General features: G+C 35.6%; 1 protein-coding gene across 1 annotated transcript; it reads right to left on the bottom strand.

Moving 5' to 3' along the window:
• Positions 1 to 1,198: 1,198 nt before the first annotated feature.
• On the bottom strand, positions 1,199 to 15,312 carry LOC150095339 (astacin-like metalloprotease toxin 1). Its single transcript, XM_090410438.1, has 10 exons — positions 15,261 to 15,312; positions 14,540 to 14,572; positions 14,205 to 14,245; positions 13,790 to 13,865; positions 13,430 to 13,550; positions 12,871 to 13,046; positions 10,627 to 10,854; positions 6,831 to 6,968; positions 3,007 to 3,245; positions 1,199 to 1,493 (listed from the first exon to the last, which is right to left on the bottom strand). Exons 2-10 carry the CDS (start codon positions 14,550 to 14,552, stop codon positions 1,410 to 1,412), a joined length of 1,116 nt encoding a protein of 371 aa, XP_090266564.1. The 5' UTR covers positions 14,553 to 14,572; positions 15,261 to 15,312; the 3' UTR covers positions 1,199 to 1,409.
• Positions 15,313 to 15,912: the final 600 nt, after the last annotated feature.

Genomic DNA, 15,912 nt, shown 5'->3' with positions numbered 1-15,912 from the left:
GCGCTAAAGCAAAATTAAAAGAAAAACTTCTCTTGGCATTATCTGTGTTAGTTACATAAACAACACTTTTATTTACAAAACTCGCATTGAAATTATGCATCTCAAAAATGATATAACTTAATGCAGTCATGAGCGTATATAATAGTAATGATAATAACTTCATTTATATTTACAGCTTAACAGTTATATAGAATTCATCCCCATCTCTCTAATGATTTTGGGGGATGATTTCTATATAATCCATGACACATCATGGATAATCGTATCCATGACGTGTGACATAATGCATGAAAGATAATATTATCCTAATCACAATTCTAAATCCTCGAAGTTACTTGAGTACCTTTATTGAAGATACCGTCGTAATTAATTTATAATTTATTATTATTATTTAATCGAACTGCAGGATGTAATTCCCAGAGTGCATCTTAATTTATGTATAAAGAATCTACAGGATATTCTTAAGGCTTCTGTAGCTGAAGGATCGATCGTTGATTCACTGAAAAATGCTTCTTATTGCTTAGCCATCGGTGTTATTGTAACTGCTGGAAATTATTGCTTTGTGTATTGACGAACGACATAAGTTGATTCTTTTGTTGCTTTTTTATTTATTTTTGTTGTTAATATTGTGGTACTGTGGCATTGATATGATATGACATGTCGTAAAGAAGAATATTCAGAATATTAATAATAATATTCTGATACACATTCTGTACACATTCATTATACAGTCAGAGATATGAATGTATAGATATACGTGAATGTATAAATACTCACACGGACACATGAATATCAATATATTAAAACATGGTTCAATTGTAAATTCTGTTCGATTGCTTAAGATTCAACCATGCGATTAAAGAAATATGAAACAAGTGGAACAAAACAAGACAGGCTGTGAAGAAACCTATCAAGGACAATGGTAGTTCTAGAACGAAGATCAGAGTTAAATAATAATTATAACAGCAATTTCTAAAGTCTACTTGTGATATATGAAAAATACCTGCAGGTATAGTCATTTATTTTTTAGCTCGGATTTTGGAGTTGAAAAATTAATTATTATAAGACTGAATTTCGAAGTACAAGAGAGATTCCACTAATTTGCAATTTACGATTCCAATTTAGATTTAGATTTCAATTTGGATTCCAATAATTTACAATAGAAATCAACACAGTAAACTTTCAATGATTATTGATATAATTTTTTACACAGATTTATTTAGCAGCGCCATCACTTTTCAATAGTTGTATACAGCAAGTCAAACTGGGTGTGTATCATATTATGTTAACACTATTGGGGCATTTAGATGGGATATTTACAGGATTTTCTTGTTTTTGCTCTTCCAAGAATGCAATGCCGAATAGTTCTTTGAATTTTCGTAATTTTAGAGGTAAGATAAGGATTTCTTTTAACAAGCATCTGGCTTCAGCGTGAAGTTGTCAATGGCTACTTCTCCTGATCCTCCACCGCCTACGAATGCAGATACAGCAAACTGTAATTGAAACAAAACAAACAGTTATTTGCCTAATTTGGATAATTAAATTTAAACTTAACACTTTAACGTGCATAAATTTCTGTAGCTTAAATCCACTCTATCATTTCAAATAATCTAATATATTCAGGACATATTTGTTAGTACGTGTTTCCGTAATATTATTTTTTAACAGGTGTCTATCAACACATCATACTCATACTGTATCACATACCAGGGGCGAGTCGTGTGCAGGCACTGGGGAACTGCAGCACCCCCAATTTTTCTCGATACATAAATATATTTATTAATTTATTTATATTTGCTTGTCATATTTAATTTAATCATCAGCAATCCTATACAATTCTCTTATTTTGTATAAAAAATAATAAAAATCCATCTTGTAGCACTTAGCAGGGCGGCGAAGGACGCTGGCAGCACTGTGTTTACCAGTGCTGCTAGCATATACCAGCGCGCAAGCATATGCACGTCATAGTGAGATGTGAGCTGTTAGCGTAATGCGGCAATGTCCGTCGCGCAGTTCCACTGTTGTTTACATGCAGTTTGCGCCAATAGTAGAGTGTTCTCAGTGCTTATCGTGTTTACTCCGTCTCTTGAAATATCTGGACATTACAACATAACATTTGTTATAGTTTTTATTTTAGAACATTAATGGGGTTATGATAACAGATTTTATTTTTAAGTAATTTTGAATTATACTAAACTGTATAATTTTGTCGATAATAAACAATATTTTTTTCATGTTTAATTTTCACTGTCACACACACACACACACACACACACACACACACACACACACACACACACACACACACACACACACACACACACACACACACACACACACACACACACACACACAAAGATGATAGAAGCTGCGAATATAAAAAAAAAACTGGGAGATTTCGTTTTTAGTCAAGGAAGCTGTTTCGAATCTTTCTGTCTATTTAACAGATCTATGAAGGAACATTATAAGAAAAGAACCCCAACTCAAAATTATACGTCTCGATTTTACTCCCATTAGGAATATTATTGTAACGTCGGTTTTAGTTATATTGTCCAAGTGTGTCTTTGGAATTGTCTCGAAGCAGTACAACACCTACTTTCAAATATTTTTTCATGTGCACCTCTCTCTCTCTCTCTCTCTCTCTCTCTCTCTCTCTCTATCACTGCACAAATTTCTAGCAACCCAATTTTATCATCCACCATCACGAAAGCCACCTAATGACAACTTAATTCCAAACTCAGCGTCAGCAAAGCATTATGTTAGAGCTAAGTTTGGCGGCAAGTTAGTAACTTGCTCACTTTCGGACAAAGAATTAATTTATTAATTCTTAATTAATAGAAATATAGAAAGTATATAAAAATAAAGAATTAGGGCCTAATTCTTTCGGCCAAAGAAATAAATTATTAAAATGCTTAGTGCCCATTCTTATCGCTATGACAAAATAACCAAAGCTAATCTTAGTATCGATTAAACTAAATGATTTCCTTAATAAGAAAATATACTTACACTTATTTCATCAAACCCAGCATTGAAGGGCATTTGAACAGTCTTCCAAGTTGCTCCTGAACTCTGCGGCTGTATAATTTCGCGACCATTCGGGTCGTAGACATGAATAGAAACATACCATGGACCTGTTGTGTATATGTCAAGAGACACGCACATCCTCCTGGGCTTTTGTATCCTGAATGTGGGGCTCCACAACCATCCTTGACCATTAGAAGCTCTATTCAAAGACAGGAAGTATCCTAGAAGGAAAATAAGAATGGGAAAATTACACAATGGGTTCTGTTTTGAAGAACTGGCAAATATATAATATACAGCTTGCTAATACTTGTCAGGATTATGAACATGAAATTGTCTGCTACAATAGCGTTACCGTTCTTGCACGAATATGAAACATTGCGACCAGGAAGTCTACCGATGTTCGACATTTAGAACTGGTAGACAGTCATTTACTTTCCTTAGGAAGAGAAATTGAATATTGAAAAATGTAGTAGGCATGAATTTTGTTTATAACGAGTATCCTCCCAATGCATGATTCCAGTCTCCTGTACAATTTTATAGAAAAAATGTATACATTCATCAACTGAAATATTGTGACCATCCAACTTTCCAGACTGCACGTTTGGCTGGAAACAGCCCAATGGTGGTGTTACCCTGGTATAGAAATTCTTCTCATGGAAATTAATGGGTTCTGTCATCCTTTTAGCGCCTGACACTTTGTCCGCTAATTTTTACCTGGATTTTTTCCGACTAGGTATTGCCCTACATACTCACAGTTGACCAGATGGATACACGGATTCTTAAGCAAGTCAACACTCCGTGTCAAAAGACTTTCATTGTGCAAGCATGGTTCAAAGAGCATATCCAAGCATTCCGTGGTTGTCCAATTCTTTTGATTTTAATCTCATCCAACATTTGTGGGATCATGTGAGACTCAATATCTACGGTCGACTCGAGTGCCTCGCTCGTTTGCCGACCTCCTGAAGTTATTCGATCTAGTTGGTCCAGAATATCTCATCACCATGTCCTGGAGTCAATGCCAAGAAAGTAAAAGCGATTATCTCCGCACAAAGAAGGCCCAATAAGCTACTAGTTACGCGATCATAAGTACATGCTGAAATTTTTTTCTAAGAAGCACACCCGTCTTTATGTATCCTCTGAACCAGACACGGAACCAGACTTGGTGAGCACAATATGATACCTAACGCACTTCCCGTGACAGGATATTCAGAGCTTAAGTTCTTTCAAAAGCAAGTCGAAGTTAAAGCAGAAAAACTTAAGTTGTTCTTTTAAAGTTGGTGTGCCAGAGAGAGAGAGAGAGAGATTACCACTATCAGGCCTACCACTACCACTACCACTACTAGAGCCCGTGTAGCCAGTGGATGTGGCGTTTGCACACCACGGCGCTTGACCGTACGAAGGAAGACTTGGTTTCGAGTCTAGTCGGCGCTCTAGAGGAAATTTTTCTAAGCCTTTTTTCGACCGGTTCCCGAGTTAGTCGATCTCTGGCACGGGCAAGCGGGTTTTTCCTCCCGGAAATTCGGGGTTTTCGTCCTGTAAACTCAAGAAAATCTACCTTAGAACCCGCATTATTTCAGACATTAAATACGAGTGTTAGGGTTAGGGACCACGAGATGGCGGCACATTTGAGCCGTCTCTCTTCACTGTGTACCGCTTAATTAGTGATACCCTTGGGACATCTATCTCTGATTGGTACCAGTGGAGACTGAACTTCCCACTCAGTCTCCAAAAGTTAGATGAGGCTAAATGGCCTTGCCTACTCCCGTATACGGGATTAAAAAGGCGTTAGCTGATTTTTTTTTAAAATTCAGAAAAGTCGCAATAAAAAGTTTTATTTAAATACTTTCCAATTATTTTTAAATACCATCATTAGATAAGTAATCTCTATTTCTTTTTCTTCTCATCTTGTGATGTCACTTAAAAATAATGCAATAATTGAAATTAAACTTTATGGTCTGAGGATGAAATAGAGAAATCTGGTGCAATTCTCATGTAGAACAAGGACTGGCATGTCGACTTGTTTAATATATATACAAGGGTATATATTTAAAAGTTCTCTGCCTAACAATGAAAAAACGAATTTATAATTTCAAAATTATTTTTCAACATATTCTCCCTTAAGACTCATACATTTATTCAAGCGATGCTCCAGCGCCATTGTCCCGTCCCTGTAGTAGTTCTCAGTAAGATCTGCAAAATACCCCTCTACAGCTGCAATCACCTCTTGATTCGAAGAAAAACGCTGACCAGCGAGTAAGAATTTTAGTTTTGGGAAGATACAGAAGTCAGAGGGAGCCAAATCTGGGGAATAGGGTGGATGTTCCAACAATTCATAGTGCAGCTCCCTTAATTTTCCCATTGACAAAACACCTTTGTGGGCAGTTGCATTTTCCTGGTGAAAGGTGATTTTTTCCCTCTGCAAACTGGCGTTATTTCTCACGAGTTTTTTTATCTAGTCTGGATAAAAGATCGGAATAATATTCCCTGGTTATTGTTTTTACCCTTTTCAAGATATATAATAAACAAAATGCCTTTAAGATCCCAAAACGCCGATGTCATGACCTTTCCTGCTGATGGAACCGACTTTGCCTTCTTTGGCGCTGCATAACCGGCTTCTGCCCACTGTTTTGACTGCTGTTTGGATTCTGGTACGTAATAGTGAATCCAAATCTCATCCATAGTAATAAATCGACGTACAAAATCAGTTTTATTCTTGTTAAAACGCTCCAAGCAGTATTCAGAGATTTTCATGCGAGTGCGTTTTTGAGCTGCTGTGAGCAAGCATGGCACCCATCTTGCGCAAAGCGTTTTCATTTGCAATTCTTCATGCAAAATATATCCTACACGTTCTTTTGAAATGTCTATAGTCTCAGCAATTTCACGGACTTTGACTAGTCGGTCATCCAATACCATATCGTGCACTTGATCAATGATTTCAGGTGCTGTTACACTTTTTGAACGTCCTTCACGTGGATCATCTTCAAGGCTGGTACGGCCAAGTTTAAACTCGGTAGTCCATTTCTTAATTGTCGAAAACGAAGGAGAAGAGTGCTCATATACTTTCATGAACTTCGAATGAATTTCCTTTGGCGATGGCCGTTTCAAGGGATAGTGACAACACTTTTGCTTCAGACAGCTGTATAAAGCAAACTACTTGATAGAATGACTTGCAATTTCACATGGATGCTTATGAGAGATGTACCAACTTACAAAAAAAAAATCGTGCCGATAGTGTTGCTATCTATGGTTGAATTGAACTTTTCAGAAAGAGAGAGAGAGAGAGAGAGAGAGATCTGTAGACCAACACTGGTCTTCAGTTTGAGTGACGGCAAGCGCTAGATCGCAACGCTGCAGGCTGCCGGTTGTGTAATTTGGGGAGCTTCCATGCAACACGTTAGGCTACTCATATACTGACAGAGCGAAATATGGACATCTGAGCTTACTTCTTTTCCCGTGGATAGGCTGAGAATTTTTTAAATGCATTTTTTAAAATATTGGTCAATTTTTAAATATTTTTCTGTTATTCTGTTATTTAAAATCTATTCGAAACCAAACATGGAACATTTATTTCAAACCACTTTCGACCTCAAATAAACAAAGACTTGCATCGGGAGATGAAACTCATCTTCTGTCTAAAGGCGCCCATCAATATCTAAGTTCGTGACGCGGTTCGAACCCACAGCCTGTTGGGTAGAGAAAGAGGGAGAAAGCCACGCGACCAACCAGCTCGATTAAAAATATATCAACCAACCCAAGATTTCTTAAAAACTATTAATACCAAACTACGCCTTTATGCTTTGACTTACCTGTTCTTCCACCAATAGTCTGCCTTGTTCTTATAAAACGACCGAATTGGTTGTTATCAATGTTTTTAAATCCACACTCATCGTCTTCGAAGCCGCATGTGTATCGTGACACAGGAGCTGGAGTAGGTCGTGTGTATCCTGCAATACAAAATTTGATTAGTTGACAGGTTTCGAGTAATTCTTACTCGAAACCTGCTGTATTCAGGTTATAATATATTTGCCGATTATACAACTGTGAAAATAAAATACAACTGTGAACTTACAACGTAATCATCAAAAAAAAAAAAAAAGCGTATACAAGTATGGAGAAAAATGACATATCGCCTGATTTTATTGAAATAAGCGTTGAGGTAAAATCGGTCAGCTCGTCGTATTGTTGCTTCGAATAACTGTAGGATTTGGGAAATCTGAAAATGATTTGCAAAGAAATGCCCCGATCTTTGTACTCTAGAAAAAAGTGATTGTCTTAGACACGATTGTGTTCCTACCAAGACAAAGTTATTGTTTTAACTCCATGTCAAAGACAAGAAGTGGAAAGCATTTTTTACTGCGAAAAAAAAAAATCGAAATAGAAAATGCTTTCCACTTCTTGTCTTTGACATGGAGTTAAAACAATAACTTTGTCTTGGTAGGAACACAATCGTGTCTAAGACAATCACTTTTTTCTAGATTTGTAATAATATAAAATAAAATATTATTTCTCAAAAAATAAAACGCCAATCTTTCAGAACTCATTTGAAGAGACTTAATTAGATTGAATTATCTTCCCCTCCCCGCTTGATTCTACATTAATAAGCTGCTTGTAATTGTTCTTTGTATGTTTGTTGGTTTGTATGCACATTAAGACACCTGTGAATAGAATTGAAGAGTAGTGTTATCGACAAAAGTCTGTATAGCCCTGGGAATGCACAGCGCTAGGTTTTCTGGAGAAAGTGCGCTAAGTTCGATCCTAGTCGTCTACTAGAGTAACTGTTTCTAAACTTTTCTTCGACCGGTTCCCCAGGTAGTCAATTTTGGGCACATTCAAGTAAAGTTTTTATTCTCGAATTTTAATACACAATGCTTTTTTAATACGTAATACCTTTCAAACTAAACATCAAGAACAGAAACCGATATATTTAACAATGACCAGCGCAAATTCCGCGTACATGCTGTAGATCGTCATTGCCTAATTATATTAAGTTATTTTTAATAAGATAAAATTTTATACTTATAAAAATATATATAAGTAAGATAAATCGTTTTTATATTATAAATTATTGTCTTACGTTTCTATATGCCACGCTATTTCAGAAATATTTACGGAGAGCTAGTTTCAAATCAATGTAATCGCTATGGAAAACTTCTAATTAAAGAAGCGAAATGTGTAAATCAGATTAGATTTCTTAAGAGATGTCTACCCTCTGTTCAAAAAGAAACTGAACTTTTCGAAAATAGAAGAAACTAGTGGCGCTGCCTGTTGTACCTTTTTGTTGTCGAAAGCGGGAGCCTTCATGAGTGTTGTGTCAACTGTTTATGACATTTGTTTTATTAGAAGCCGAGTTATAGTACCAAGAGGGACAGTGTGTTTTGACGAACAGTCGGAAAATGAGTTTCAAACATTGAACTGCGATTGACTTTTGTGTTAAACTTAGTAAAAGTTTTACCAAAACGCATCAAATGCTTCAAAAAGCATACAGTGATGAATGCTTATCCCGTACTCGAGTTTACGAATGGTTTAAGCGATTTCAAGGTGGTCGTGAACGCTTGAGGACGACGAAAAGCCGGGCCGTCCAAAAACTGGACTGAGCGAAGTTAACATCCAAAAAGTGCGTGATTTCATCAAAGAAATCCCTAAATCGTCCGTAAGATTCATTGAAGATGAATTGAGGATTCCAAATCAACTATGCACAACATTTTGAGCGAGAGTTTAGGCCTTCGTAAATTGAATTGCGATTTGTTCCCTACAAGTTGATCGACGACCAAAAACTGTATCGAATTGAACACTGCAAGGACCTCATTAAAACCGCTCGTAAGGACTCAAACCTCCTTGAAAGAATCGTTACTGGTGACGAAACGTGATGTTTTGAGTATGAGCCCGAAACAAGCGCCAGAGTGCTGAGTGGAGAAGTCAAATGTAAAGAAAATGCTGATTTGTTTCTACGATTCCAAGGGCATTATCCACAAAGAATTCGTTCCGCCTGGCCAACGGTAAATGGTGAGTTTTATCGCGAAGTTTTGAAACGATTGATTGCGAGAATTCGTTGTGTACGGCATGAATATCGTGATGCAAGCACAATAATGCACCATCTCATCGTTCGTACAGTGTGAGACAGTTTTTGAGCCAAAACCAAGTTTATGTGTTGGATCAAAATGATTTAGCACCCTGTGACTTCTTTCTCTTCTCCCGACTTCATTTGCAGATGAAAGGAAGGCGATACGACACTTGAAAACGTTCAAGCGGTAGTAACCACGACCCTCAACTGTATCCCAAAAACCGATATAAAAAAAATCATTTACGAATTAATTGACTGTGCCAAACGTGGCATTATTAAGACTTCAGCTTTAAAACTTCCGCTCTCCTAAAAAATAAATCGAGTCCGCCTTCCTTACTGATAGTTTTACCAAATCACGTCAACAACATAATTAATTATTATAAAGTTTCCTTGTCATCTTCCTCTCATCGAAATAGTGATACATAAGGAGGTCCGTCGTTTCATGTTCCCAATGTTAAAGGAGTCTCAGAAGGTATAGCAAACTACTGTACTTAGTTCGTTGGCCTACATCGTTCCTCCTATCAACAAGATATCTACTTTTCTAGGCTCAACTAATGATAAACGCCTGCCTTACACCCCTAGAGTGTATCAAATAAATAAATAAATAAATACTAGAATCTTAATGTAATCAGATCATGACGCTATCCATCATGTGCGTGCAGTTCACGTGTTTCATTGTTGCATACATCGGTTTTTATTCTTGTTTAATTTGAAAGTCACACTGAATGCCATCGATACTAGGGCAAAAATTGTATACTAATTAAAATTTATACGTAAGGTAAATCCATTCTATGTTATTTATTAATTAATGTCATTTCTTTGCTCAAACGTTTCTATTCATCATGTTAATAATACATTGCGTTAGGATTAGGGATGGCAGTTTTCTTTTCACTTCTTTATCATCGTCAGAAAAAAAAATCAGTTAATAAGCCTTTTATTGCACACAAAGAGAATAAAAGGCGTTAACCGAATAAGCGAAGTTGTTTCAACCTTATCTAACTCTTGGACACTGATTGGCAGTCACTCTCCACAAGTAGCCAATCAGAGATAGCTTACTCAAGTGACATTAAACGGTATCAGTGAAGAGAGTATGACAGAGATAATAAATAATGTTTTTGCATTCGGCGAGAAATTAAATTTAAAAAAAAAAAATTGTTGTCCGGATGTATTCCTGAACGGATGGTACACGAAGATGAACAGATTAATTAAATTAAATTAAATTAAATATTAAAATTACATTTCTGATGGAGTTCGTTTATATACTTTAGTTTGCATTTGTGTACTTCTACTGGTGATTAATCATTTACAAATTCAACTAAAATAACTTAAAAATTATTATTATTATTATTGTTGTGTGTGTGTGTGTGTGTGTGTGCGCGCGCGCGTACATGCGTGCGTGTGTGTGTGTGAATGGAACTGAAATATTGCAAACATCATTTCATAACATCATAACTGCATAATCTTTAAATAATAACGATTAACGATACTTAATTTGAGACATATGCTACGCATAAAGAAATAGGTGTAACAAAAAAACTCACCAGGACACTGATAGAGTTTATTGATTCGTCTGATGTCGCTTGGCGTCATGTCCGTATTTTTGTCCAGGGTGGGAATTTTTGCTCCAGGCTTCTTTGGGACCATGGTCTTGGCAACTCCATCCTTGGAAAATGAAGTTTCATCATAAATCATGATGGATTCGTAGTCAAATGGCTCACCAAGCAGATTGTTTTCCCATGACAGAAACTTGTCGAAGTTGAACTTCATATCTGCGTAAAATTATTAATAATAATAATTTAAGAAAAATCATTAATACAAAAATAATTCAGCGTGAGTATATTATTTCTGAAATTTATTCAAAGAGCACCTATATTTACTGGTTGGTATAGCAAGCTTATTGTATTTAGGACCACCCCATTGACTGAAATCCTTGGCTTAGATCCTTGTAGTTTAGTGAATCAGACTTACAATCATAAATGTGAATTGACATTAATTAATTAACCATATTTAATTAACCGTATTTATTTAATTAAATATGGTTAATTCATTAATTAATGAATTAACCATACTTAAAGAAGAAATGCAATCCTCATACTTAAATTAACTGAGACAATATGGAATAAGAAAATGTTCCTACATAAATAGAATATACGGGGAGTAGCTTTTTTTTTTCTTAGATGATAGTGATTTAAAAATCAAAATCCACTGAAGGATGTCAAAGAAACAAAACCCTTAGATATAAATAAATACAAATAAAATACAGGGTGGTCAAAAATTAACTTTCCCTGTTTGGCGGTATCTGTAGCTAAAACTAATACACGGAATGAGACCACATTTTATATTGAGAGTTTCGAAGGCATGGGGATATGAATTCCGTGAAAAAAATATTTAGTACCAACAGTCGCCGATATGGGAAATTTTGGCGCTAGCAGAGCCGAAAACAGTCATATATTTGCAGTAAACGCAGGTAAAAAGGATTATGTAAATTTTACTATGCGTACGTGACAGCAGGACCATACTTTTTTGAACGTATTACCCCTACAGGTCCTGTAACCTGCTCCATTACTTGAGAGATTTATCGACGAATGCTAAAAAATTTTGTCATTCCTGTTTTGCAGCAATGTCCGCACGGTTAGCCTAGTGACTTTGCGCTTCGCAACCATATGCAAGGAGTGTCCTAGGTGTGATTCCCGTCAACGATGTGAGGAGCTCAAGGATCTTCCTCAGCCATAGCCAAGTCAGCCGTTCTTGGGCGTGGACAGCAGGGTTTTTTCCGCCAGTTTATCTGGGTTTTTCATCCCTCAAGCAGGCAAACCTATCCGAATACACACACGGAGTACTGACCCAGCCATAGGTTTGATTCGTCAGCCTATGCCGGTTCCAGAGCCCGGATAAAATTGGGGGGGAGGGGGGCTAGATGGTACCGTGAACTCCCGTATAAAGGGGGAACGCTGTATCATCACACGGAATTTATTTATTTAGCAAAGACAATGTTTGGACTCCATAATTTTTATGCAGGATGGAGCACGGCCACACATTGAACGTTCAGTACAGCGCCTTTTACGCCAGCATTTCAGTGATGAGGGGGTTATCAGTCGGTTCTTTCCGACAGCATGGCCGCCTCGATCCCCGCACATCACTCCATGTGACTTTTTTTGGGGGGGTGGGGTATTTGAAATCCGTTGTGTATGTTGGTGGCCTTCCCAACTTGCATGTCTTGAAAGCGGGCTGTTATGAACATCCAATCCGACTCCTTACGCTCAGCTGTGGAGCATGTCGCACAGCAGATGCAATTTGTTGTACGCAAGAAAGGTCAGCACATTGAAAATCGTGTATGTGGCCCAGGGGACCCTGATTCTGATGAATAAAAGATTATATCCTGTGAGTTCAATCACTACATTAATTTCTGTGTCTCTCGCAAGTTGTTGTTTTAGTTTAATTATTATTATTATTATTATTATTATTATTATTATTATTATCATTGTAACGCGCCACATATCCAGCTGGAATGAATGATGCGGCTGTCGCTTACACCGTCGAAATGTTATTATTCCATTTTATCTGCCTTTAATGTAACTATCACTTGTTTTCTGCTCTGCCAGCGGCAAAATTTCCCATATCGGCGACTTTTGGTACTAAATCTTTTTTTTTTCGCGGAATTCATCTCCTCATTCATCTCCTTGAAAAGTCCCAATATAAAATTTGGTCTCATTTCGTTTATTGGTTTCAGCTACAGATGCCTCTAAAGAGGGGAAGTTATTTTATGGCCACCCTGTATATTTTACCTTCTATGATATTGTCCCAAAAGATATCTAAGTATTCATCTCTGTCTGAACGGTTCTGTTCGTGATAGAAGCCCACAGAATGGAGTATTTCGTGCAATGCGGTTCCCTTTTGCTCACAGTAAGGATCCAAAGAAATCACTTGCTCACCACCGTACAGCCCAACAGGAGAATTACATCTGAAGACAAAAAAAAAATAAAAATAAAAAAAAAACGTCATTTTCTAACAATTATTTCTAACTACAAAGAATAATTCTGAAACATTTTTTCATGTATTGCATGAAATGATGCTATCTTTTTTTTAAATTTCTTAAAAGTTTTTCAGCATTTGTTCATCAGACTGAAAGTGATCGTTTCCTTCTAAAAAGGCGTTAGAAAATTTATTTTATTATATACAGTATTTTATTTTATTATTCCTTTAATTCTCGAGCAAGCATGCACTTTGCTAAAGAATTTATATTTATCGTCTGCAAATGAAAATGAAAGCAGTGTTTAGCTCGAGCTTATCAAAACATGGAAATCTCACGTGAAAGATACAAAAAGTTAAAATTTGAAAACTTACCCTTTCACGGATTTTATATGAATGTAGTTCTTGTGTTTAGCTGGGTCACGTGGAATAAATCTTATGCAGGAACTCTGCTCGATTTCTTGCATCGCCTGTATTATGATTGGCTTGATATTCACTGCGCATATATTTGAATACAATTGGTATATTTTCAAATATTTGTACATGTATAGTGTATTTCATTTGCAAGCCTTTTAACTTTAATTGTTTATTACATTTTATTTTCTTTATTTCTTTATGTTTCAAAGTTAAAATACGTATTGAGTAATCAGCTATTCAAACATGAAGGAATTTTCAGGGAAAAAAATCTCCAATTTTTGGAAATTGGAGATTTTTCCGCTCTGAGACTTCACTTACTTCTACCGGGATGGATCACGTATGGAATTTCTCCGTTTGGCCATAAACGACGTTCACTAACAATGCCATTTCTATCCTGTAAATGAAATACGGCGGTCAGTGCCTGTTTAAAACGATGATGAAATAAAATTTATTCAAATCATTTTATTCATCCTAACGATCTTAAAAACATCTAGATTTCTATTTATTCAATTAAGGTAATTTACAGTCATGAAATTAGTTGGAATCATTTTTTATGAGTTTACGAATTAGTCGCTGATATTGACATGTCTACTTTTTGGAACGGAAATGAAAAGCTGAATTTAAAATATAAGCATTTTAAAATGTATGCATTTATTTAATAAAATATTTAAAGTTGAATTTTCATCTTTATTTATGTCTTATGATACCGAAGTACTTCTCATAGAAAACTTACCGGATCCCACTTAACTCCCACCATATCGCCTCCAAATAATTCTAAAAAAAAATAATAATAAATATATTCAATTAGAGCGATATATCTTCCATTTCAGTATAATTTGATGAACCAAATCATAAGTGGAAAATATGTAGGCTCCCATTAATTAGATTTTTGTTTCTAGATTAACGATTGAAAGAAAAAAATCTGATAAAATTCTAACAAATGAGTTTAATATTCTTCGATATGTACACTAAACTGCTGGTCAACTAGAGTACAACAACAATTGTCAAATTGACATTTTACAAACAAATAACGAAACGTCAACAAAAAAACAAAACAGTAATACTTACCAGGATTTTCCATTCCAATTCGCTTCTTCGATTCTAAAAGAGAAAACAGCTCATTAGGAGATCTACGTATTGCACCAATTTTTATTTGGGATAACTGCTATATGGACGATGAGTGCACAAAATAATTTAATGAATCCAGTTTGTATTTATTTTTGTTAAAAAAGAAACAGTGAAGGATATAAAACAATATTTTTTAAATTACTTCTAATAAATATCCTATCATAAAAGTAAAAATTCTAACATATCGTTTTTGAATTTATATTAAATGTTATAAATATTGGATATTTATGTTGGAGAAGAACATTAAGAAAGAAAATTCACACTTCTTTTTATAGTCGATAGTTTAAATTTAGTTGAATAATACACAAAAAAGCGAAGTTGGGCATAAACTCTTAATAGCAGAATTATAAGTTGTATTGCGTAATCGCTTGCTAGGATAGTGACTTGATTTAGTGAAACGAAATCCGTGTAGAATAAATAGGTAACAAAGAACACAATAAATTTAGATATATTTAAATGTTACATTACCAGAAAGTATTATATTTTTAGAGAAAAGTTTAGTTCATTTTATCAGTACTGAGTAACACGGAACATAATCATAATATGTTCAAATATTGCGAGATGTTTTTTTTTTTAATAATCAGTTAATTGACACATTCCATTCTAAATGAAATATAGAAAAGAGAATGTACAAATAATAAAAGCGATGTCGGATACTAACTCCATGTTGGAAGTGCAGCAGCGAAGCCCACGAGACACGCCAACAACAGTATTCTTGCCATTTTGGGAATTGGCAACGAGCGTACCACATTCGCCATTTTATAACACACGAAACAGAGGGTGGTTCTCACATTACCGTGCGAATGGAGCTGATTATGTGATAACAACAATGATGGGAAGAAGGTCTTCGGTAAAACTGTTTTTCTTTCATCTGTTTATTTCCCTGCTGATATCGTCGATTATCTAAAACACAATCGACCTCCTTACACTGCTCAGTTTTCATTTTATCTTCTGTTTTCTTCCCTAAATTTCCACCTGTAGGATGCCCTCTATAATACATTTCCTGCAATTCAACAGTAAATAGTAAAGTTTTGTATCATCATTACATTTTCAGGTATCGTATATGTGAATGTGTGTTTCCCATGTTGATGTAATGGTATCTAAACACAACCCCCCCCCCCAACAAAATGGCAACTAACAACGGATCTAAAAAGCTCTGATAAAGGTTCAAGACGGGATTCGAACCCCAAATATTTCATACAAAGGGTTCGTCGAATCCGATTGAGCTATACGTAAATCCAGGTATAATTAAGAATTTGGGTAATTCTTAATTACCCTTCCAATATTTACAAATATACAATTAAAATATTATT

The sequence above is a fragment of the Typopeltis vanoorti genome, chromosome 20 (assembly GCF_054136105.1).
Source record: "Typopeltis vanoorti isolate ZY-2024b chromosome 20, IOZ_Tvanoo_1.0, whole genome shotgun sequence".
In the NCBI taxonomy this organism is placed as follows: Eukaryota; Metazoa; Arthropoda; class Arachnida; order Uropygi; family Thelyphonidae; genus Typopeltis; species Typopeltis vanoorti.
The sequence above is the reverse complement of the archived record's forward strand: the minus strand, read 5'-3'. Positions and strand labels throughout refer to the sequence as shown.